The 26,224-nt window shown below is 42.5% G+C and overlaps 1 protein-coding gene across 8 annotated transcripts in view; it reads right to left on the reverse strand.

Moving 5' to 3' along the window:
- Positions 1–26,224, reverse strand: part of CPEB1 (cytoplasmic polyadenylation element binding protein 1) — a 101,217-nt gene that overhangs the window by 24,065 nt on the left and 50,928 nt on the right. For 3 of the 8 annotated variants that reach the window (XM_017894860.1, XM_017894861.1, XM_017894859.1), the window contains exons 3-4: positions 16,027–16,119; positions 4,239–4,427 (exon numbers count right to left, since the gene is read on the reverse strand). In XM_017894860.1, coding sequence (XP_017750349.1) covers positions 4,239–4,427; positions 16,027–16,119 — 282 coding nt within the window. Of the gene's footprint in view, positions 1–4,238; positions 4,719–16,026; positions 16,120–26,224 lie in introns of those variants that run through there. The other 5 variants (XM_017894865.1, XM_017894863.1, XM_017894866.1 and 2 more) reach the window with 3 other exon arrangements.

Raw genomic sequence — 26,224 nt, forward strand, 5'->3', positions numbered from 1 at the left:
TCCATTCACTGATTAGCAGTTAGGGTAAAAACCAGAGTGTGGGGTCGGGCACGGTGGCTCACACCTGTAATCCCAGCATTTTGGGAGGCCGAGACGGGTGGATCACAAGGTCAGGAGTTCAAGACCTGCCTGGCCAAGATGGTGAAACCCCATCTCTACTTAAAAAAAAAAAATACAAAAATTAGCTGGGCGTGGTGGCGGGTGCCTACAATCCCAGCTTCTTGGGAGGCTGAGGCAGAGAACTGCTTGAACCCAGGAGGCAGAGGTTGCAGTGAGCTGAGATCGTGCCACTGCACTCCAGCTTGGGTGACAGAGTGAGACTCCATCTCAAAAAAAAAAAAAAGAAAAGAAAAGAAAACAAAACTAAAGTGTGAACAAGTTAGTCCTCAAGGGACTTCTAAAGGGGAGTGGGAGAAAACAGACATGCCTTCTGGCATCCTTAGACTACACATCTGGTCTGCCCACTGGGCTTCTGTACAAGGCATCATTAAGAGAGTAATTGTTTCCAGGTCCCCCAAAGTAGTCTCAGTCACCTCACTCTTCTGCTGAATAACGCTGCACACAGAAGAGTCACAAGGGGGAAGGCAGGAAGACAAATCCAGCGGGTGGTACCGCTGATGAGCTGCGACTCAGGGATCAAGATGGGGCTGGAACTGTCTACCATATGCCCTCGCCTTCAGAGATCTCATCAAGGGGGCACATCACCTCTAGCTGACTAGCCCGTGTAGTAGTATATGGTTACTTTAAGTTTTCTCACCCAATATGTTAGGGTTCTGCTAACAGGACCACAGGTGTAACAGGAAGCATATGAGTTTTGTAAACAGAGACCTGGGTTAGAATTCTGAGTCTTCCAGTAGTTATGTCACTTTGGGCATTTTGTAACCTCTGTGAGCCTACTTGCTCCTCTGTGCAAGCATTAAAATAATGTGATGTACTTAGCACAAAAAGTAGTCGATAAATGGTGGTTATTAGTCACTCCATCCCCCATTCCAGGATACTGAGGACAGCTTCCACAGCCTTTCTGTTCCATTACAGATCTTAAGACATTGCTAAGCAGGACAAGCATAGCCCTGGACATGAGAAAGGGTAGCACTGAGGTATGAGAAAAATGCACTATAACACTCATCTTGTCCCACAAGGCTTTCTTTCCATCAAGGGATGGTGCCTCAGGGTAGGCACAGTCTAGAAGAGAAAAGACCCCACATCCAAGCCCATGCAGACCTTGCAGGTACAATTCTCAAAAACAGACTCTATTCCAGGGTCTTCTTGCAGGACTCTGAGGCCAAGGAAATCTAGATAGCAGAAGTACTCTGGCCCCTGGAGAATGGTATCCACGTACTAGCCTCAAGCTAAGAATCCAATGAAAGGTTGTTACAATGAAGAAAATCCTTAGGGGAAAAAATGAAAGCCCCTATCATAGCAGCTATCACGTAGCACTTGGTATACTTCTTCATTTCTTTTCCTTTGATAGCTATGGAGATTCTTAAAGGTAACAATTTTATCTATTTCAATGTTGTACTTCCAGTGCTGCACACAACGAATGCTCAATGTTTGCCAAATGAATTTAGCCAACAGCCCTACTATCTCCAACCTTGCTCACTACTTAAGAATAGTAGAAGATAGCCGGGTACGGTGGCTCAAGCCTGTAATCCCAGCACTTTGGGAGGCCGAGACGGGCGGATCACGAGGTCAGGAGATCGAGAACATCCTGGCTAACATGGTGAAACCCCGTCTCTACTAAAAAATACAAAAATCTAGCCGGGCGAGGTGGTGGGCGCCTGTAGTCCCAGCTACTCCAGAGGCTGAGGCAGGAGAACGGCAGGAACCCGGGAGGCGGAGCTTGCAGTGAGCTGAGATCCAGCCACTGCACTCCAGCCTGGGCAACAGAGCAAGACTCCGTCTCAAAAAAAAAAAAAAAAAAAAAAATAGTAGAAGATGGTCAGATGTGATGCCATAGCTGCCTCAGGCAATGTATCACCAAGCAGAGCTCAAGGAATAAGCTTGCATCTTTGTCTCTACAGAGAGACAACAGTGTAACAGGGTATCTGCAAGGATAACTCCGAAAATGCCCAGAGCTGTTGGAAGCCTCCCTCACTGAAGCAACTGAGCTAGCTGGTTTTCAGACGGAAAGGCAGTGTAGGCACTGGAATGTGGGCTGCATGTTCCCGCATTGCTGGTGAGGGTGCACGATCTGGCACTGCAGCTGGCTGGTGGGAGGGCTGCATCCTACTCCAGGAGGTAATACCCTCATGTGGGCTTTCCAAGAAGGCCCAGGGAAAGAAGAGCGGTGGCTGTCACCACAGTTCCAAAACCAAAGGCAACATGACGATCAGGGATGGGTGTGTCCTCAACCCTCAGAAAGGAAAACATACCCACACTAACCTGCCTACACAGCCAGATCATACCGCTTGGGGCAACTCTGGTTCTGGACCTTATGAATTCTGAGGCTCAGGCTGCAGTCCCTCCCTGGTCCACAAAATCATGTAATATTTATCACTAAAGTGTTTGGGATGGAAAGTGGAAAAGAAAAACCATTTATATTTCAGAGACAAACAGCTACAAGCACAGGCCTTTCAGGTGGTGGAGAAGCTGTGGATATTATAACTAGATTCAAGCTACTTTTAATAGCTGAATTTCACAGCAACTTTCAGACCAAGCTCTCCAAGCCCTAAGCTGGACACACCTGCATTTCTATGGGCCCAATGCTATAGTGTATTTCAGAAAGAGCATTGCAGCTTAGAGAGCCAGAGCCAAAGAAGGGCTATACTTCAACCTGATGCCAGTGAAAGACAGTGCCTTGGTCAAACACTGACCGCCCACAGACAAGTACCCATCTCCTGTGTGAGCTCTTCTATCTTTTGCTCAGATACTTCCTTGCCCAGGGGAACAGGGCAGTTACTGACCTTTCTGGAAAATCCTGAGTCAGCAGAAGGCTACAGCACTTCAAGAAACCCTATCTTAACCCAGAGGTAGTTACTTAAGGTAAAGCACTCCCCATCCACAACCACATAAAACAATTTCAATACTCCTCCCCTAAATGGGGTTTTACCAAAACAACTGGGCATTAAAATGCCTAACAGACACAACAGGCCCAGGCTCTGCAAAGCACTCTAAAAAAAGACCTGCGCCAAACAGGGTGGAGGCCGCAGAAATCAACAAGACAGTACCTTGCTGCCATGGCTGCCGGTTCCTGGACCAGGGAGGGAAGGGAAGGACAGCAGGCTTGGTGTTTCCCACTGTCAGCACCAACAGCAAATGGCTGCACAACCCCCCTTCCCCACCCACTGCCCCTTACCACCTTTTCATTTTCCTAAAGTATCTGCTGCCAATACCTCTTTATTATAATTTACATAAAGCAAAATATGTAGGTTGTTAAGTATACCTGTAGTGTTTAAGTTCACATTTCTTCCTGAATACTCCACAACTTGCATTTGGGCAACCCTCCTCCTTGTACCACAAGAGGGAAATAAATGGGTAACAGAAGGTCTAAGCAGAAGCAGTTTAAGGGGGGGGGCTGCCAAGGAGTCTCTTTCGTTTGTCCCCATTGAATCCTACCAAGAAGACAAGGGATCCTAAAGAGGAGTGGTTCTTCTTTTATCCAGCTGGTCACTCTCAACACAAAGGGGAAAAAAAAAAGGTTCTAGAGCTGGGAGTTACCCCACCCCATTTACCCTGCCTACACCTTTCCAGGATCAGTGCTCTAAACCCTATGTTAAGTCAATTCCAAATATCCCAGCGCATTATCCAGCCTCATCTGAGATTAAAATCCTTCCCTTGCCATGATTCAGAGACCACTCACTCTTCATATAACTCTCTGGTTTTTAAAACCACTGAGTAATTTTGATCATCCAGTAATCAACCCCTTAACTTCCCCTCCCCCACCTAAAAGTGTTTTGCTTCATCATCTCCAAGACAGGCCTGGGCACCAGGGGATTAGCTGGATCTTTTCTGCATAAGGCCATCACCTTGGGGACCCTCCTCACGGCCACTCCAGGTGCAGACTAACAACTCCAGGGAATTTATTAGGGTAACTGGAAGAGCTATGCCTGCCTTTACGTGGAGCCATCTGTCCTGCCACACTTACAGCTAGCATTTCCATCTCTTGCAAAATAGCTCCATGTTGTATGTGTGTATGGTAGTGGATGCAAAGGGGAACAGAACAACTGTTGCTGTGGATAGCTTCGTTCACCACCCCCATGCATCCCCTTACCCCAGCCAACTCATCCTCTGGCACTCACCCGAGTGTGTGCTGCTCTGGGCTGAGGAATCTGAGTCCTGGGTGCTCCAGGGTCGGTCCCAGCCTGTCAGACTGAGGGACTGCAGGCCAAGGCACAAGTCATTTGCATCTGGGAGGCCACGGGAAGATTCTTGCGCAGAGGTTGGGAAAAGCATCCTGCTTGTAACTGTTTCTTCAGAGTCCTGGAAGTCTGCTTTGGACAGGAGCACAGCAGAAACCTCAGAGTTATGGGCTGTTTTCCCCAATATTATCAACAGTAAATGTTATTAATAATAGTTTCCCCAGCCTCACGGGCCAGACATCCAAGCTGGCTGGATGCTGCAGACACTGCCTCTGCACTTTTGGGGGCGCTGGGTCAAGAGCGGTTGCCATACAGGCCCCCTCCCCTCACACACACACCCCTATCCCGTCTGCATTACAGACTGGGCCAGCATGTGATCAGGCTGCTGATGCTTCCCGCTGCCAGTGACATCAGCCGGCTGAGCTGTGCAATAGAGAGCGGCATCATCCCTCACAGAACGGGGGAGGAGCAGGAGGGGACGACAGGGAGGAGACTTGCCTCCCAGGGAAAGACAGCACAACAGCTACTTGGAATAGTCCCGGTGCAGTGCCGGTAAGTCTGGGTTGCAAGGCAGCGACCTTCGGTCTCCAGCAATGGTGGCCAAGCAGCCCTCAGGAACGACTGAAGTCCTCTCCGCCGACAGCAGAGCCAAAGCAGCCGAATGCCTGCTCATGTGGCTCTGCCCTCCTGCCCCTCCCTTTCCCTCCCTCTGCTCTCCACCCCCAAACCCAAAAACACTCTAGTCCTGGACTCTCTCCAGCTGCTGGCTCAAGCCCTGGCTTTGCAGCCCAATGCAAAGCTCCACAGTCCTGCTAGCAAAAATCTGTGCTCCAAGAGGCCCCTGAGCAGCACCCTGACACAGCAGTGTTTACCACTGAGGAACAAGATAACCTTCAGAAAAACGCTGTACACTTGGACCCTGGGGAACAACACCTGGTGTTCCAGGCTTGTCTAGAGCAGCTTATCACAGAGAAAGGGGGTAAGCTTTGGCAGAGTTGGGGAGAGTCACTGGGCTGTTCCAGGTACACCTTGTAGGACATGGCCCACAACCCACATGCCAGAGTGACACCTGCCCTAACTAGGATAATCCCTGTGCCGAGACTCCCTCATCCCAACAAGATGGGTATTAGTCATGAGCAGATACTGTGGCCCAGCTCCTCCCCTCCCCTCTTGCAACTATAGGTACAGGCTGAGGAAACACTCTCAAAGCAGCGTCTGACAAACCAAGAGAAACAGTCTCTGAAGTACTGTTACGCCCTATTAGAAACACCAAACTCTGAAACTTAGTCACCTAACTCTGTCAATATTGCTTCTCTTGCCCTTCCAGGAGCCCTGAGAATGATACAGGGCAGCTGTGAGGGCCACTGATGCCTCCAATGCCCAGGCCCTCTCTCAGAGGTGCTGCACAAGACCAATGCTTTATTTCTGTGGCCACTCACAGCTCTAGCAACAAAGTCTAAGAATATTCAGCTTCTGGAGCTTCCACCATTTCCCCTTTGCCATCTCCTCCCACATCGGTCCTTTTCCAACATGAGCCCTGGGTCACTGGGCTTCTTCCTCATAAAAGAGGGTAGGGCAACAGGCCCAGACTCACCAGGCAGGCTGCTCACACCTGGACTCAGCTGGTAGCACTCCACCTGCTTGTTCTCTGCTGTTGCAAGGAGAAGCAAGCAGATACAGGAAGCATGCCCACCTGGGACCTCCCATGGCAGGGTCAAGAAAATAATGCTGCCATAGGAATAGCTGTTCAGAACTTCCTGCAGTACACCCTGTGTCCACAGGCACTCAGGCATAGCCTAGAAGGGAAAATTATCAGTCTCCTTCCTTTGGAGATTTCTTTTTTTAAAGCTTTGCTGCTGTGTCATCCATCCACGTTATTCCTGCTGGCTGTAGATATTCTGCTTGCCCCCATCTGTGTTTGTCAAAGCCTTGTTCATCACTGCAAAGGCCTATCAAGAATCACCCATACTGATGCTGCCCCTACCACCTGACTACTCTTCTCCTGCTTCTCTGTGTTCACCCTTCCCTCAAGCTAAGGATATATTTTAGACTTCACCCATATATATTAGTTACCAAAGCATAATGCTTCCTTCAAAAACATCCATATTTAAGTATCTATTCTCCCCTAAACCAAGTATCTATATAATCCCCTCATACCCCAATCTGAGGAAATCTATGTCTAGAAGCAGCCATTCTCCACCCGTTAAAACCAGGGTAACTGTGCATATGATTACCCCCATCCCTCACAAGGAGAGAATCAACTCAATATACAGTGGTCTGCATATTGAGTAGCAATATACAGTGTGGCAGACCAGCAATATGAGCATCACCAGGAGCTTGTTATAAATACTCTCAGGCCCCACCCAAGACTGACAGAATTGAGATCTGCATTTTAACAAGATCCCCAGTTAATATATATGTATGCAAAAAAAGTTGGAGCAGTCAGGTGTGGGGGCTTATGCCTATAATCCCAGAACTTTGGGAAGATCGCTTGAGCCCACGAGTTCAAGGCAGCAGTGAGAGCCATGACTGCACCACAGTACTCCAGCCTGGGCGACAAAGCAGTCCCCATCTCAAAAGTTTGAACGGTACTGATGTATACAACTAACACAATCCTCCCACCCCAAGCTGAAAGAACGCAGGCCTGAGCAACAGGTCTGTTAAACCTATTGAGGACCAAATGGCTACATTAATCCAAGAGCTTGGAGTTTTACACACAGTATAACTCCACCCTCACCCCCACCCACAACCCCCACCACAGACCTCACCTTCCTCCTTATCCAGACATTCCTCAATCTGTTATTTCTTCCAGATAAAGGTTTTCCGTATCATTGTAGGATTCCTTCACTAGCTCCAACTCAATGGAGGCCATAGCTGTTAAAACCATTAGTGTGGCAGGCTGGAAAAATCAACAGCTTTAGACGACTGACAGACCTTGCTCTGCTCACCAGGTCTGCCACTGTGTCTTTCTGAGCATCGTTTCTTCTTTAAAGACGCAACACTAGCCACCTTTTAGGTGTTTTGTGAGGATTAAAGAAAATATCTGAGGCCAGGTGTGGTGGCTCATGTCTGTAATACCAGCAATTTGGGAGGCCAAGGCAGGCAGATCACTTGAGGTCAGGAATTCAAGACCAGTCTGGCCAACATGGTGAAACTGTCTCTACTAAAAATACAAAAAACATTAGCCAGGCACAGTGGCACACGCCGGGAGTCCCAGCTACTTGGGAAGCTGAGGCAGAAGAATTGCTTGAGCCCGGGATGGGGAGAGGTTGCAATGAGCCGAGACTGTGCCACTGCACTCCAGCCTGAGCGACAGAGCTAGACTCGGTCTCAAAAAAAAAGAAAAAAAAAAATCATAAACCATGTTCATGTACTGGAAGACTCAACAGTGCTAAAAAGTGATACCCGCAAAATTAATATGCAGATGTTCCTCAGCTACAGTGGGGTTATGGTCTGATAAACCCATTGTAAATTGAAAACATTATAAATTGAAAATGCATTTAAATACATCTAATTTACTGCACATTATAGCTTAGCCTAGCCTACTTTAACTGTGCTCAGAAAACCGACACTAGCCTACAGTAGGGCAAAATAATTTAACACAAAACCTGTATTATAATAAAGTGATGAACACCTCATGTAATTTATTGAATACTGTAATGAAAAGAAAAACAGAAAGGTCGTATGGATACTCAAAGTACAGTTTCAACTGAATGCGTTGATATGCATTCACACCATCATCATGTCAAAAAACCTAAGTTGAACCATCCTAAGTCTGGGACCATCTGCACATCGGTGTAATCCCAATATACCAGACTTAAAGCAATTCATTGGGGAAGAGCTTTTTAACAAATGGTGCTGAAACACCATATGGGGAGGAGGGAATAAACTCTGACCTATATACAAACTTAATTTAGTAGATATCAGAGACATAAAAGTGAAAACTAAGTATAAACTATAAAGCTTCTCTAAGAACCTATCTTTATGACTTGGTAGGGGAGAGGGAGTGCATAGAAACAAGAATTTCTTTATGTAGAGTACAGAAAGCAATGATCATGGAGAAAGTTGATAAGCTGATCTTATCACAATAAAAAACTTCTGCTCATCAAGATACCATTAAGAAAATAATTAAGCAAGCCACAAACTATGAGAAAATATCTACAACCATATCTGACAAATCAGTAATAACTGAAAAGTAACAAAATCTCAATTGTTAAAAGTCACAAAATCTGAAAAGCACTTCACAAGGATTATATAAATGGCCAATAAGAACTTCAAAAAGTGCTCAACATCATTAGTCAAAGAAATCCAAGTTAAAACCACAGTGAGACACTACTGCACACCTAACTAGATGGCTAAAATTAAAGACTGTACCACATCTTGCTAGCATTTGATGTTGTCAAAGCTTCATTACCATATGGTACATCCACCTGATACTTATGAAAACACTTATGTATTTTCTTCCTTTTCAATGGGAGAAAAGGTACATCTACTTTGAAAAATGGTCTGCCCATTTCTTACACAACTAAACACATATTATCCTACGATCCAGAAATTCTACTCCTAGGAATTCATCTAAGAGGAGTAAAAGTGTATGTCTAATAAAACACCTGTGCAAGAATAGTAATAGCAACTTTATTCATAATCACCCAAACCTGGATTCAGCCCATGTGAGAATCAACAGAACAAAATGTAGTACATGCAACAGAACAAAATGTAGTACATGCATATACCATACCATTACTCAGCAATAAAAAGGAATAATACAGGCAACAAGATAATTATGGTGAGTGGAAAACGCCGTACATAAATTACGTATGTATATAATTCCACTTATTTGAATTTTTAGAACAGACAAAACTAATAAATGGTGAAAAAAATTAGGTGGTTGCCTCTGGCAGAAAGCAGGGGGGTAGATTAGGAAGGGGTACAAGGGAAGTAGCTGAGGTGATGCTAACAGTGTATCTATTTTGATGAGAGTGGGGATACATCAGTCAGAAAGGATCTAATGACACATTTAGAACTTGTGCACTTCACTGCATATAAAGTTTACCTCAAAAAAGTTATAAACAAATATAGTATTGAATACTAGTTAATGATATGCATGCTGAAGGATTTTGGGGTAAACTGTACCAATGTCTACAATTTACTTTGAAACAAACAGTAAAAATAAGATGTAACAGTTAAGTGGTTAGGGGGCTAAATAAATGAAAAGATATGTGATAAGGCAAACATGACAAAATGTTCATTGTTCAATCTAGGTGGCATTACAGGTGTTCACTTCATAATTCTTTTAGTTTTTCTGTATGCTTGAAAATGTTAATAAAATGTTGAGAAAAAAATAAAGTCAGACTTTTTCTGGAAAAAAAAAGTCTGACTGAACTAATTGGTCTGACAATAAGAACTGACTCCAGGCTGGGTGTGGCGGCTCATACCTGTAGTCCCAGCACTTTGTAAGGCCAACGCAGGTGGATAGCTTGAGCCAATGAGTTTGAGACCAGCCTGGGCAACATGGCAAAACCCCATCTCTAATAAAAATACAAAAAATTAGCCAGGCATGGTGGTGTGCACCTGTAGTCACAGCTAGTTGGGTGGCTGAGGTGGGAGGATCACTTAAGTCTAGGAGGCGGAGGATGTAGTGAGCTGAGATCATGCCACTGCACTCCAGCCTGGGTGACAAGAGTGAGACCCTGTCTCCAAAAACAGAACTGACTCCATTAAATGAGGTATTATAGTAGACATTTTTTTCTATCAAGTTAAATCTATAGGTCCAGGGTTTTGACAAAATATACTTAAAGCAAATGGTAAGATAAAATCATTTTTAAATAGCATGTTGGCAAAGGTGTGCTTTGTTTTGCTTTTGCAGTTGAGGCTATAGGCACACCACTATGTCCAAGTATTTTCATTGTTTTGTACAGACAGGGTCTCACTATGTTGCCCAGGTTGGTCTTGAACTCCTGGGCTCAAGGGATCCTCCCACCTCAGCCTCTCAAAGTGCTGGGATTACAGGTGTGAGCCACTGTGCCTGACTGCAAAGGTATACTTTCAACTTAAAAAAATTTTTTTTAATTTCCTACGAATGTTGCACAAAAAATATTTTAAGTTTTCTCAATCTTTTATGTAGACTGAGTTAAGATGTGTCTAAGTGAAGGACAGACATAGTAATAATCTCAAATCTGCTTTTTAAAAATTTTTTGAGATGGATTTTTAGAAACAGAATCTTGCTCTGTCAGGCTGGAGTGCAGTGGCATAAACACAATTCACTGCAGACTAGACTTCCAGGCTTCAGTGATTCTCCTACCTCAGCCTTCCAAGTAGCTGGGACTACAGGTGCATGCCACCATACCCAGCTAGGTTTTTGGGGGGGTATATTTTTGTAAAGACAGGGTCTTGCTATGTTGCCCAAACTGTTCTCAGGCTCTTGAGCTCAAGTGATCTGCCTGCCCCAGCCTCCCAAAGTGCTGGGATTATAGGCGTAAGCCACTGCATTCAGCCTCATCTGAAAAATATAGCACTGATAAAGCTATACTGATAAAGCATTCTTGGTATAGTTAGGAAACTGAGTAATTCCATGTCTGGTATGACTAGGTAAAAAATCTTTTCACAAATTAGCTGGTTTTCAGGTCTTTTTTTTTCAACAAATATGAAGGAGGAATGAATGCAACTTAGCCAGTAGCTGACTAAAAATAACAAATGACTAATTCCTTGCACATAACTAAAGGAGATCAAAGAATTGTATTAACTAGTTCATTCCCCATCTACTTATTCTATGTGAACAAGTTTACTCAGGGCACAAACCTATGGAAACAAAATGTATATAGTGTTGAAAATCCCAAGTTGGCCAGGCACAGTGGCTCACGCTTGTAATCCCAGCACTTTGGGAAGCCGAGGCAGGTGGATCAGTGGAGGTCAGGAGCTCAAGACCAGACATGGCGAAACCCCATCTCAACTAAAAAATACAAAAATTAACCGGGTGTGGTGGCGTGCACCTGTAGTCCCAGCTACTCAGGAGGCTGAGGCAGGAGAATCACTTGAACTCGAGAGGTGGAGATTGCAGTGAGCCAAGATCATGCCACTGCACTCCAGCCTGGGCAAGACTGTCTCAAAAAAAAAAAAAAACAAAAAGAAAAAAAAGCAAAAAAAAAAAAAAAACCCAGGTCATTCCAGCAACAAGTCAGTCATGCAAATTTACATGTTTTTTGTTTTGTTTTTTGAGACAGAGTCTCACTCTGTCGTCCTGAGTGCAATGGCAAAATATTGGCTTACTACAACCTCCACCTCCCAGGCTCAGAAAATTCTCCTGCCGCAGCCTCCCGAGTAGCTGGGATAATACACATGCACCACTATGCCCAGCTAATTTTTGAACTTTTAGTAGAGACAGGGTTTCACCATGTTGGCTAGGCTGGTCTTGAACTCCTGACCTCAGGTGATGCACCCCCCTCGGCCTCCCAAAGTGCTAGGATTACAGGCATGAACCACTGTGCCCAGCCTTAAAATTACATGAGATTTTAAAAGACCTCAATTTACGTCATTAAAAACTATTTCCAGGCTAGGTGTGATGGCTCACATCTGTAATTCCAACACTTTAGGGGGATAAACCAGGAAGATCACTTGAGCCCAGGAGTTCAAGACCAGCCTGGGCAACACAGGGAGACCCCGTTTCTACAAAAAGTAAGACAAATAGCTGGACATGGTAGCGTGTGTCTGTGGTCCCAGCTACTGAGGAGGTTGAGGCTACGATGAGCCATGATTGCGCCACTGCACTCTGGCTTAGTCGACAGGTACCTTGTCTCAAAAAAAAAAAAAAAAAAAACAAGCATTTCCAATAAACAATTATTAAAGAATACAATTTTATCAAGATTTATAACATTTATATTGTCTTAACTGCACTACTGATCGTCATTATTGTCTTTGAGACACAGGAAATAATTTAAAATTTCAGTTTGGCCGGGCGCAGTGGCTCAAGACTGTAATCCCAGCACTTTGGGAGGCCGAGACGGGCAGATTACGAGGTCAAGAGATCGAGACCATCCTGGCTAACACAGTGAAATCCCGTCTCTACTAAAAAATACAAAAAAACTAGCCAGGCGAGGTGGCGGGCGCCTGTAGTCCCAGCTACACGGGAGGCTGAGGCAGCAGAATGGCGGGAACCCGGGAGGCGGAGCTTGCAGTGAGCTGAGATCTGGCCACTGCACTCCAGCCTGGGCGACAAAGCGAGACTCCATCTCAAAATAAATAAATAAATAAATAAATAAATAAAATAAAATTTCAGTTTATGTACTTTTGTTGTTAGAGAAGTATGACATGATCAACAAAAGACTCTCAAGCATAAAATATTACGTTAGGATAAAACTCAGCAGGAGAAGTGGACTATAAATACTAGTAGAAAAGAAATAACGGGCCAGGCGTGGTGGCTCACGCCTGTAATCCCAGCACTTTGGGAGGCTGAGGTGGGCAGATCACGAGGTCAAGAGATCGAGACCATCCTGGCCAACATGGTGAAACCCCTTCTGTACTAAAAACACTAAAAATTAGCTGGACATGGTGGTGTGCACCTGTAGTCCCAGTTGCTCGAGAGGCTGAGGCAGGAGAATCACTTGAACCCGGAAGGCGGAGGTTACAGTGAGCTGAGATCGCGCCACTGTACTCCAGCCTGGCAACAGGGCAAGATTCTCGCTCAAAAAAAAAAAAAAAAAAAGGAGGAGGAGGAGGAAAAAAAAAATAATGAAGTTTCCCTGTTAAAGAACTGGTTTACATATTTTAAAATAGATACTAAGTATCAAATCTCTCTACTATTGTAAATCTACAGTTTTCACTTATAATAAAAATGTAGATACCAAGTTAAATACGTAAGGGGTACCCTGTACTAAAAATTTTATTGTGGTAAAATATACATGAAATTTACCACTCTAACCATTTTTGAGCATACAATTCAGAGGCATTAGTACATTCATACTTTTGTGCAAGCATCACCACTATTCACCTCTAAAGCTTTTTTTACCCTAAGCTAAAACTTTGTACCATTAGACACTAATTCCCCACTACCCTCTCCTCCTAGCTCCTGGTTAGCATTATATTACTTTGTCTCTATGAATTTGACTATTGTAGGGACCTCATAAGTGGAATTATACAATATTTTTCCTTTGTATCAGGCTTATTTTACTTAGCATAACGTCTTCAAGGTTCCTCCATGTTATAGTACATCCCCATTTTTTTTTTTTTTTTTTTTGAGACAGGGTATCCTTCTGTCACCCAGGTTGGGAAGCAGTGGCGCAATAACGGCTCACTACAACCTCAGCCTCCCAGGATCAAGCAATTGTCCCACCTCAGCCTTTTAAGTAGCTGGGACCACAGATGCATGTTACCAGCCTGGCTAAATTTTTAGAGATAAGAGGTCTCCCTGTGTTGCCCAGGCTGTTGAACTTCCGGGCTCAAGCGATCCACCCGCCTAGGCCTCCCAAAGTGCTGGAATTACAGGCATGAGCCACTGCCCGGCATGCATGCATTGATTCATTCATTGATAGGATTTTGCTATGTTGCCCAGGCTGTCCCCAAACCCCTGGGCTCAAATGATCCTTCCTTGCCTCACCCTCTCGAGTAGCTGGAACTACAGGTGTGCACCACTGTGCCAGGTTTCCTTTTTAAAGCTAATTTTGCATTGTACACATTTTATTCATCCATCCAATTCATCCACTGATAGACAGTTGGGTTGTTTCCCATTTCTACCTTTTGACTATTGTGAATAGTACTGTTATGAACACTAGCATACAAATATGTGTTCAAGTCCTTGCTTTCCATTATTTTGTGTGTATACCTAGAAGGGGAATTGCTGGACCATATGGTAATTCGATGTTTAATTTTTTTTGAAGCACCATACTCTTTTCCCCAGCAGCAGTAGTATCATTTTACATTTCCACCAGCAATGCACAAATGTTCTAATTTCTCCATATCCCTGCCGACAATTTATATTTTGTTTTAATAATGGCCATCCTAACAGGTGTAAACCGGTATCTCATTGTGGTGTACATTTTTTAAAAAATTAGCCTGTACAAAAATGTTTGAAGATTGCTGTTGCCTAATTCACAATTCCCCAATGTTTTTAAAAATCTCTCCCACACCAGGTTTTTGTTGAATTGCTTTTGTTGAATTGCCATCCAAGTGGTCCTAAAGGCAATGGCATCTTCTAGCAGGATTCCACCTCACTGGTTACAGTGATGGTTCCATAGGTTAAGTATCTGACTCAAGCTGGGCAAGAATTACCCATCCCCATGACCACAGAGACCAGTCCAGGTATGGGCATGACTTAAGCCAAGCTAGCTGGGTATCTTTCCTTGAGATTTTTCTAACTGCATATTGTGGAAGAAGAACTATTTCCTGATTGTCCATGATGCCAAAGGATGTGAACATACACCCTTTCTCATAACTGGCAACTCTGCAAAAGGAGATAATGAAACTCACACTGGGAAATGAGCAGAGGAAAGACAGAAATAGGCAAAATTGGAGGCCACAGATTCAGTATCCCTAGCTTTCCAGTAATTCTTTCCTATTCTGTGAGCTTTGTATCAACAGCCTTCCAACATACCCACATTTTACTAAAGTAGTTCTAATTGGGTGTTTGACTGCTTACAAATGAGAGTGTTCTGTGTAATTCAGGCCCTTTAGCAAGGATAGACCAAACAAGTAACTACTGCATGCAGGATAAAAATCTCTGGGACAAAAGCCCTTAATGTCCTGGCACCAGCTGAGAAAGTCAGCCATAAAAGAAAGCAGGAAAGAAGCTTGAAGACCAGACCACCTTGTCAAATTCCTCGCCACCACCCATCTTTTTTTTTTTTTTTTTTTTTTTAGAAGAAAGCACACAAGGCTCAGAGATGGCCATAAGCCACAAAGCTACTAAAAGGCAGAGGTGAGATCCAAATCTCGATTTGTTTGTCTCAAATACAGGGACTAACTGCTCTCCCGACCCCTCTCCCACGATGGGACACTTTCTAGACCCAGGTCTACACTCATACATAATAACCCTACTCAGACCTGTTTTATCAGTAAGTTAGCCAAGGATCCCTTTTCTGCACTCAGGTCCCCATGCTGTGTACTAAACCCATTCCATTATACTAGAAGTTCAATTCTTTTTTTTTTTTTTTTTTTTTTTTTGAGACGGAGTCTCCCTCTGTCGCCCAGGCTGAAGTGCGGTGGTGCAATCCCCACTCACTGCAAGCTCTGCCTCCCAGGTTCACGCCATTCTCCTGCCTCAGCCTCCTGAATAGCTGGGACTGCAGACGCCCGCCACCACGCCTGGCTACTTTTTTGTATTTTTAGTAGAGACTGGGTTTCACCGTGTTAGCCAGGATGGTCTCGATCTCCTGACCTTGTGATCTGCCCGCCTCGGCCTCCCAAAGTGCTGCAGGAGTTCAATTCTTAACACTAACTCCCTCACCCTCCCCACTACTCTCTCCACAATTCTGGTGTTTCTAAGATTTCGCTGCCATGTGCATGTATTATTTTCAAAGGTGATAATTTTACTTCTTACCCATGGAGAGCAAAAAAGACGACTGCTGATTCAACGCTAGCATCATCCAATCTATTGCTTATGGTATGGGAGAGTTCTGAAGCAGACCATCCTGAAGACTATGGTTCACAGTCCTTGAATACAACATGCCATCTAGGTTGTAGGTAAAGACTAGTTTTAGTAAAACTAGTATAACTGAAACACAATGAAACATTACTTTACCTGGCACTACGCTGTTCAAATTTGGGGTCTGCAGAAGTTCCTTAAACATCACATCAAATTGGAGACCCTTTACAGTGCCAACCACAAATGCATCTACAGAATATAAAAGCCAGTTATTTAAAACAGGAGGGCAGGGTATTTCCATATAGAGAGTAAATTGGTACAACACTGTGGAGAGTAATCTGACAAAAACATTGAAAGCTTCAAAAGATATTTATTATTTGATAAAGAAATACTACTTTTAGAAATTTATCCTATGTCCAAATAATCACAGATGCAGGCAAATGCTTTAACTTCAGGTACTTCTTATTAGTGTATAAAATAGGTACCTATTTAAACAAACTCCAAAATACGAAGACTGAAAGCCAGAGGTTCTTAACCTTTTTTGTATCATGAACCATTTGGCAGTCTGCTAAAACCTATGGAAATCTAAGAAAAATGTTTCTAAACATACAAAATAGTAATAATATTGAAATAGTAAATAAATGTCAAATATGTACAAGATGTGTACAATAAAGGCATCAATATGAATTGTCTGATCATCCTAGTGATACCAAATTATTAGTTCCTGCTAATATCGTGACTTGATGCCTAAACTTACAGTTAAAAGAAATGCGGCTGGGCACGGTGGCTCACGCCTGTAATCTCAGAATTTTGGGAGGCCGTGACGGGCAAATCATGAGGTCAGGAGATCGAGACCATCCTGGCTAACACGGTGAAACCCAGTCTCTACTAAAAATAAAAAAAATTAGCCGGGCGTAGTGGTGGGCGCTTGTAGTACCAGCTGAGGCTGAGGCAGAAGAATGGCATGAACCTGGCAGGCAGAGCTTGCAGTGAGTGGAGATCACACCACTGCATTCCAGCCTGGGCGACAGAATGAGACTCCGTCACACACACACACACACACACACACACACACACACACACACACACACACAAAAGCTACGTTTCGGTTAAACATCACTGAATATAAAGATACAAGTTTTTACCTGTCTAAATTATTGGACCCCCTGAATTCTATCCACGTAACCAGGTTAAGAATCCCGTAACACAGGCCGGGCGCGGTGGCTCATACCTTTAATCCCAGCACTTTGGGAGGCAAAGGTGGGTGGATCACGTGAGGTCAGGAGTTCAAGACCAGCCTGGCCAACATGGTGAAATCCCATCTCTACTAAAAATACAAAAATTAGCCAGGCGTGGTGGTGGGCACCTGTAATCTCAGCTACTCTGGAGGCTGAGGCAGGAGAATCACTTGAACTTGGGAGGCGGACGTAACAGTGAGCCAAGATCACGCCACTGCACTCCAGCCTGGGCAAAACAGAGCAAGACTCCATAAAAAAAAAAAGAAAGAAAGAAAAAAAATCCCATAATGCATCTATCTACACAGTAAAATGCTACATAGCCTTGAAAAGAGATATAAAAAATAAACACAGAAAGAAAAGAAAAGAGCAAACAGTGTGTTCAAAAGAGTTAATATACACTGTGGGAAAAAAAAAAAAGAAAAAAAAAACAACTGAGAGAACACCAAAAGTTAACAAATATTTCTGTAGTAAGATGACATGAGTTTTTTTTTCCTAATTGGTCGGGGAGTAAGGTGACCGTGGATTTTTTTTTTTTCCTAATTCTGTCTGTCTTTTTTTTTTTTTTTTTACAGTGAACATACTGACAAGAAAAAAAATGCAAGCTATAAACTGGGTAAGGACCAACATCCCCTAAAAAAAAAAACCTTGAGTGTTTTGCAGATAAAACCCATATTAGATTTCAAATTTTACATTCAGGAGTTCAAATGACAAAATGAAATTAGGATCATAAATTTAAATAAGCCACAAAACATTAAAAATAAGAGGGACTTTGGAGGCCATTTAGTGGAAGTCCTTTATTTTACAGTAGAAAGACCCTCCGCCCAGTACTAATTAGAAGCCTTAAGTGCTGATCTCTGCACAGTTCACTCTACCCCCATAAATGTACTCATTTATTCTCTAAACAAAATGATGCAACATATCTACGTTTGGAAACTAGACCATATTCTCCAAAGTGGAAGTAATCCAGACTGTGATCAAGACACAACCAACAATTAAGCTTTCAGTGGCAAAGTCTGAACATTCCACCAGATAGGGATGGTACCATGCAGAATAAGACTTTCAAAATTTAAATGAAATACCACATTCTCTATTTTCAAGGGAGAAAAGAGCAGAAAACTTATTTTTGAAGTCCAGGAAGAACTAGGCAACTTACAACTATCACCACATTCCTCAATACAACCCCATGGAGAAGACAGGCATTACATCCATTTTACAAGCATTAAAGCCATGGCACAAAAAAGATGAAGCAATTTGACCAAGCACTCAGATCTCACTCAAAACCCAAGCCCTTCCCCAACCATGCCCTTTATACAATAATACTGTAAAATTCCATCTTGTTTTAAAAAGCATACAAGTAATAAGTAAAAGATGCTCACTTTCACTTCTCTGCAATGTTCCTTGTCCTCAATCCTCCTCTTTTCTCTGAATGAACAGTTTGAGATATTCCTTTTGTACCATTTTCTATGCATTTGTGAACACTGTTACCAACACTGGTACTATTCAACTTTAAGTTCTGCCAATATGATAGGTCAAAAAATACACTAATTAATAAATGAGAATCTTGAATGTCAGGCACTAGCTAGGCAACCAGGATAAATAAGTGAAGAAAAAAAAATAAAACAGTTACAGCTCTTGTCTCTTTGGGGTTACTATTGTAGTGGTAGAGAAAAACCTGATAATGGTATAAGTGATAAAGTACAATTGTGAGTGAGGTGCCAGGAAGGAAAGAGACATCAGTATACAAAAGTATGTAAGATGGTTTCTGGCCTAATGGAGTAACAGTAGTTAGAATTTCCTTGGGTAAGTATGCCTTTCAGGTATCTGTTAATCTCATTTGCAGTGTTAATCTAATTTGATTGGAAGGTTGAAGCATTTTTTTCAGATAAAAAAAAAAGCCACTAGCTATAAATTTTCCATTTATATCCTTTGCCCTCTTTAAGAATGAGTTCTTATACTGTGGCTTTTACTTTACATCAATAAGCCAGTACTTATTGTCCTTGAGAAAGAGAAATACCCTAAAAGAAGGAATACTCTAAAAATAATTTTGTTACACTTTTCTAAGCACTACGTTTAAAGTGCTTTAAACTAGACGATTTACAGAGGCCTCTAGTTTTAAATGTTATTTTCCTTTAAAAAAAAATTACATAAAATAAATCTGATCTCTCCTTCTCTGCGTTTTCGGTCGGAACCAAAAGTTACCTAAGCTACATTTTTGTCCAGGACAGTCAGATTGCTGGTAAAAACTAACTTCAATCAATCTGCATGAAAATGAGTAGACCACTTACAGTTAGTTTGTATTTCTGTGTTCACTGGGAAAGAATCTAAGGAAGTTGTAGGTTCAGGCTGGTTTCACAGCTATTCTAAATTTAGATTCACACATACCATGCACACACACTCCCCTCTATACTTAGGGACATGGAATTGCATAGGTGTGAATTCAAGATGATTACTATTCCTAGCCTTCGTTAACATTTTAAAGAGTTAAAGTTGCTAGTAAGGATGTCCTGCTGCCCTAAGCCTGACTTACAGCATTTTCCCCAAGGGATTTTATTCATTAGGAACTAGATGATGATGAACCAACATACTACATATCTTTAACTTTGCAACAGGGAAGGAATTGCAATTGTCTTTAAGACAGTTTCAATAGTTGCTATCCCCTAGTTGTAAAAAAGATTATCAGGAAATTCAATACAGGAAAAGATTTAAAAGACTAATAGAAAAAATAACTGTTCTGCTTATAATGAAAATGGGAATATGAGAATTCTGCTTACCAAACCTGAAAAATTACAGTTACAATATTCAATGGTGATGAGCCATTTAGGTAATTTTTTCTTCTCTAAGTATATGGTTAGACAGGACTCTCCAACTGCTGAGAGAATCACACAAAAGGATAGTATCTCCATCAAGAATGTAACCATCAAGAATTTTAAAAATATCAAAACTCTTCAACTTGGTAACTGTATTATAAGAATCTCTCTAAATACTCATAAATGTTAGGAAAGATTTACTTACAAAGATGCCTGTCACAATGTAATCAACCGTGAAAACTGAAAATAACTATTCTGTCAAAATGGACTACGAACTTAGCCATTAAAATATACACCTCAGCATACGACAAAGGAGAATACTTAAGTGGTTGAGGAAAGAAAGTAAGTTGTATAAAGGCAAGACTACAGCTGCATGAAGATACTCAGAAATACAGACAGAACTCAAAGATCAAAAACAACTGAAGTAGACTACAGGTAGCAGCACGTATAAATCTTTACTGAAATTTTCAAATTGTTTATAGCAAACGTAAACTACTCAGAAAAATAATCAGATAATTTTAAGAAATTATAATCTGTGTATGGCTCTCTGACAAAGGAATTCACAATATATATTTTAAAATGTACATTTAAAGAAAGATGAGCTGTCTTCTTTTAAGAAAATAATTCATTAAAAATCTTTTCTGGGATGCTATTTGGTCATATGTTTTAAGAGTACGTTTATACCTAAGTACAAACATTCAGAAGTAGTTTAGTACTTCTAAGATTCTACTATGAGGATAATGGTCAAATTTTTTGTTTTGTTTTGTTTTTGTTTTGAGACAGGCTCTGGCTCTGTCACACAGGCTAGAATGCAGTGGTGTGATCTCATCTCACTGCAACCTCTGCCTCCCAGGCTCAAGCGATCCTCCCACTTCAGCCTCTGGAGCAGCTAGGACTACAGGCACACGCCACCACATCCAAATAATTTTTTTTGTATTTTTTTTTGTAAAAACAGGGTTTCATCATATTGCCCAGGCTGGTCTCGAACTCCTGGGCTCAAGAGATATCCACCTGCCTTAGCCTCCCAAAGTGTGAGAATACAGGTATGAGCCACTGCATCCGGCCCAAAGGTTTTCTTAATGTGGAGGTTCATCCTCACATTAAGAGTTAATAAAATAATAGCATGTACAACTTCAAATAAGGAGGATATGAAGAATTATCTCCACCCAATTCCCTACCCCAGAGATACCTTTTCAAAGATTCTTTTATGTATACAAGCATGTATACACATAGCTTTAAAAAAATATATGCACAAATGGTCAAATATACCATTTCACTTGAAAATATACTTTCAAGTATTTTAAGAGTTCTTTCCATATCTGTATACAGAAATCAACTTCATTATCTTATGGCAGCATGGCAGCCATTCCATGAACATAATATATCTAACCATTTCTCTATTGATGAGCATTCAGGCTGCTTCTAGCAGTTTTTATTTCTTCTACAAATAAGGCAATGAGCCGGGCGCGGTGGCTCAAGCCTGTAATCCCAGCACTTTGGGAGGCTGAGACGGGCGGATCATGAGGTCAGGAGATCGAGACCATCCTGGTGAACACGGTGAAACCCCGTCTCTACTAAAAAATACAAAAAACTAGCCGGGCGAGGTGGTGGGCGCCTGTAGTCCCAGCTACTCGGGAGGCTGAGGCAGGAGAATGGCGTAAACCCGGGAGGCGGAGCTTGCAGTGAGCTGAGATCCGGCCACCGCACTCCAGCCTGGGTGACAGAGCGAGACTCCATCTCAAAAAAAAAAAAAAAAAAAAAAAAGAAAAGAAAACCCCCCAACATTGATCTTGACTTATTTGGGCAAGCATACTTGATAAATGCATACATCTTACAATCCAGTACATTTAAAATTAACAGATGTTGGTCAAAATTGCCCCAAGAGCCACACCAGTTTAAATTCCCAACGATATGAGAACTATTTCTTTGCACCCTTGCCAAGTTTTACTTTTTATGAACCTGACAGGTAAACAATAGAACCCAGTGTTTAAATCAATGATGGGGTTCTGAGCTGAAGGACAAGATGTCTACCATATGTTCTTAAGATTGAATATTCTTTCATATTAATTGTCATCCTTTTCCCCATCATGTTCCCCATCTTAGAAAACAGATCCACATTAGTGTGCCAGACAAATTTTTTTTTTTTTTTGAGACGGAGTCTTGCTCTGTCGCCCGGGCTAGAGTGCAGTGGCTGGATCTCAGCTCACTGCAAGCTCCGCCTCCCGGGTTTAGGCCATTCTCCTGCCTCAGCCTCCGGAGTAGCTGGGACTACAGGCGCCCGCCACCTCGCCCGGCTAGTTTTGTTTTGTATTTTTTAGTAGAGACGGGGTTTCACCGTGTTAGCCAGGATGGTCTCGATCTCCTGACCTCGTGATCCGCCCGTCTCAGCCTCCCAAAGCGCTGGGATTACAGGCTTGAGCCACCACGCCCGGCAAACCAGACAAAATTTGATTCCTCTCTGTCCCATTCCCCACTATCAAGTCTTGTTGAACCTAACCTTGAAATTTACACAAAATCTGTCCACTTATTTTGTCTCTATTATTACCATACTAGTCCAAGCCAACACACTTTTCACCTGAACTACTGCAACAGCCTCCTATGTTATCTGTGCTTTACCGCTCAACACTTCCTACCCCCTGGAAAGCCCTGTACCCCTTAAACATCCCAAGTTCAGGCCCATGCCAAGGTCCTGCTGTTTGCTCTGCTTAAGATACTCCCGCTCTGGCCTTAAACCAGTTTCTCTGCATGGTTGGCTACTTGTTATTCAGTCTTCAGCTTAAATGTTATTTTCTGAGAGATAGACCTCAATTGTATGTGGGGCGGCAATTTAATCACAAACCCCTTCCCCCATCCTAATCATTCCTTATCACATTCCATTGCTTAATTTTCATATTGCTGAGTATAATTTGAAATTGTGGCCAGGAGTGGTAGCTCATGCCTGTAATCCTAGCACTTTGGGAGGCAGAGGCAGGTGGATCACTTGAAATCAGGCGTTCGGGACCAGCCTGGCCAACATGGTGAAACCCTCTCTCTACTAAAAATACAAAAATTAGGCAGGCATAGTGGCACACACCCATAGTGCCAGCTACTCAGGAGGCTGAGGCAGGAGAGGTTGCAGTGAGCTGGGATTGCGCCACTGTACTCCAGCCTGGTCAACAGAGTGAGACACCATCTCCAAAAAAAAAAATTGTATTACAGTTGGCACTCCCTACCTGTGGGTTCCACATCTGTGGATTCAACCAACCGCAGATCAAAAATATTTTTTAAAATGTGTCCGTATTAAACATGTACAGATTTTTTTGTCAGTATTCCCTAACAATACAGTATAACTATTTACATTGCGTTAGATATAAGTAATCTAGAGATGGTTTAAAGTATATACACAGGAGGACATGCATGGGTTAGATACAAATACTGTACCATTTTACATCAGGGACTTCGACATCTGTGGATCTGGGTATGCACAGGAGGTCCTGGATTCCCTACAGATAACCAGGGACGACTTTTGTTTCTACTCCACCATATTTCTTCATAGCTTTTCTAAAGGAGAGCAGACACAGTGTCTGCCCTTTTCACGTCTGTATTCACAACATCTAGAAGAGCTTATTAGTGTTGACTAAAAGAAGTACAGAACAGTCTTTTCATATGTGTTCCCCCATCCCTTTGAAAAAAAAAAGTTGTTAGTCTCATTAATTCCTAGAAAACTCTGTTAATTTAACTGTTAATTTAATTCTGTTACCCATTACACATATTTTTTCCTCCTTGGTCACATACTTAAATTATATAATTCAATGGTTTTTAATACATCCAGAATTCTGCAATGGTTACAATTTTAGAGCATTCCATCATCCCAAAATGAAACACCTATCCTTTCAAATGAGATCAGGTGCGATCACGGTGGTATGGCCATAGACAGAAACTGTATCCTTTCAGCAGTCGATCGCTAGGGATTTTTTTTTAACTTTTAAGTTCAGCGATACATATGCAGGTTTGTTATATGGGTAAACTCGTGTCACAGGAATTTGTTGTACAGACTATTTTATCACCCAGGAGTTAAGTCTATTACCCAATGCTTGTTTTTTTCTGATCCTCTCCCTTCTCCCACCCAACATCCTCAAATGGGCACCAGTGTCTATTGTTCCCCTCTTTGTGTCCATACGTCCGTACCATTTAGCTCCCAGTTGTGAGAACATGTGGTATTTGATTTTGTGATGCTGTGTTAGTTTGCTAAGGATTATGGCCTCCAGCTCCATCCATGTTCCCGCAAAGGACATGATCTCCTTCTTCATGGCTGTGTAGTATTCCAGGGTGTATACGTACCACATTTTCTTTACCCAGCTTACCCCTAACAGGCATTTAGGTGGATTCCATGTCTTTGCTATTGTGAATAGTGCTGCAATGAACATGTGCGTGCATGTGTTTTTACGGTGAAACAATTTATATTCCTTTCGGCATATACCCAGTAATGGGATTGCTGGGTTGAATGGAAGTTATATTTTTAGCTCTTTGAAGAATCAATACACTATTTTCCACAATGGCTGAACTAATTTATATTCCCACCAACAGTGTGTAAGCGTTCCCCTTTCCCCCACCCAACCTTGCCAGCATCTATTATTTGACTTTTTAGTTGCAGCCATCCTGACTGGTATGAGATAGTATCTTATTGTGGTTTTGATTTTCATTTCTGTTTTTGGTTTTGCCGTGAGACAAAGTCTTGCTCTGTCACCCAGGTTGGAGTGCAGTGGCATGATCTCGGCTCACCGCAACCTCTGCCTCCCAGGTTCAAACGATTCTCATGCCTCAGCCTCCCGAGTAGTTGGGATTAGAGGCACATGTCACCATCCCCAGCTAATTTTTGTCATTTTTAGCAGAGACAGGGCTTCGCTATGTTTGGCCAGGCTGGTCTCAAACCTCAGGTGATCCGCCCACCTCAGCCTCCCAAAGTGCTGGGATTATAGGCAAGAGTCACCGTGCTCAGCTTGATTTTCATCTCTCTAATGATCAGTTATAAAGTTTGTTCATATGCTTCTTGTCCACATGTATGTCTTCTTTTGAAAAGTGTCTGTTCGTGTCCTTATCAGGACACTATCATTTCCCTCTAACCTCTCCCACCCCTAGGCAACTGTGAATCTATTTTCTGTCTCTACAGATTTACCTATTCTGGATATTTCACATAAACTGGATCATATAATATTAAAAATTTTTTTTTCACTTAGCATGTTTTTAAGATTCATCATTGTTTTAGCTTGTATCAGAACTTCCTTTTTTTTTTGAAGCCAAATAACTTCTTTTTTTTTTTTTTTTTTATAACTTCTTTTTTTTTTGAGACAGTATCTGGCTCTGTCACCCAGGCTGGAGTGCAGTGGCACTATCTTGGCTCACTGCAACCTCTACTTCCCAGGTTCAAGCCATCCTCCCTCCCACCTCACCCTTCCAATTAGCTACAAGCCTGTGCCACCACATCCGGCTAATTTTTGTATTTTTTGTAGAGATAGGGTTTTGCCATATTTCCCAGGCTGGCGTCGAACTCTGGCTCAAGTGATCCGCCGGGCTCAGCCTCCCAAAGTGCTTGGATTACAGGCGTGAGGCACCACGCCCAGCCAGAACTTCATTTCTTTTTATTGCCAAATAACATTGTATTGAATGGATACATGGGTATACCTTGGAGATACAGCGGGTTCAGTTCCAGACCACCTCAAAGTGAATATTGCAATAAAGTGAGTCACAACCTTTTTGGTTTCCCAGTGCATACAAAAGTTGTTTTTTGGCCAGGCATGATGGCTCACGCCTGTACTCCCAGCACTTTGGGAGGCCGAGATGGGCAGATCGCTTGAGCTCATGAGTTTGAGACCAGCCTAGGCTACATGGTGAAATCCCATCTCTACCAAAAATGCAAAAATTAACAGGGCATAGTAGGGCATGTCTGTAATCCCAGCTACCTAGGAGCCTGAGGTGGGAGGATAGTTTGAACCTGGGAGGCAGAGGTTGCAGTAAGCCAAGATTACACTACTGCACTCCAGCCTTGGTGACAGAGCCAGATATTGTCTCAAAAAAAAAAAAAGTTATTTTTATATTATAGTCTATTAAATGTGTAATAGCATTGATGTCTTTTTAAAAAGTACGTATCATAATTTTAAAACACTTCATTGCTAAAGAATCCTAACAATTGGGCCAGGTGCGGTGGCTCACGCCTGTCATCCCAGCACTTTGGGAGACCAAGGCAGGCAGATTACAAGGTCAGGAGATCGAGACCATCCTGGCTAACACAGTGAAACCCTGTCTCTACTAAAAATAAAAAAAAAAATTAAC

The sequence above is a fragment of the Rhinopithecus bieti genome, unplaced genomic scaffold (genome assembly GCF_001698545.2).
Source record: "Rhinopithecus bieti isolate Rb0 unplaced genomic scaffold, ASM169854v2 scaffold_26298, whole genome shotgun sequence".
Classification (NCBI taxonomy): domain Eukaryota; kingdom Metazoa; phylum Chordata; class Mammalia; order Primates; family Cercopithecidae; genus Rhinopithecus; species Rhinopithecus bieti.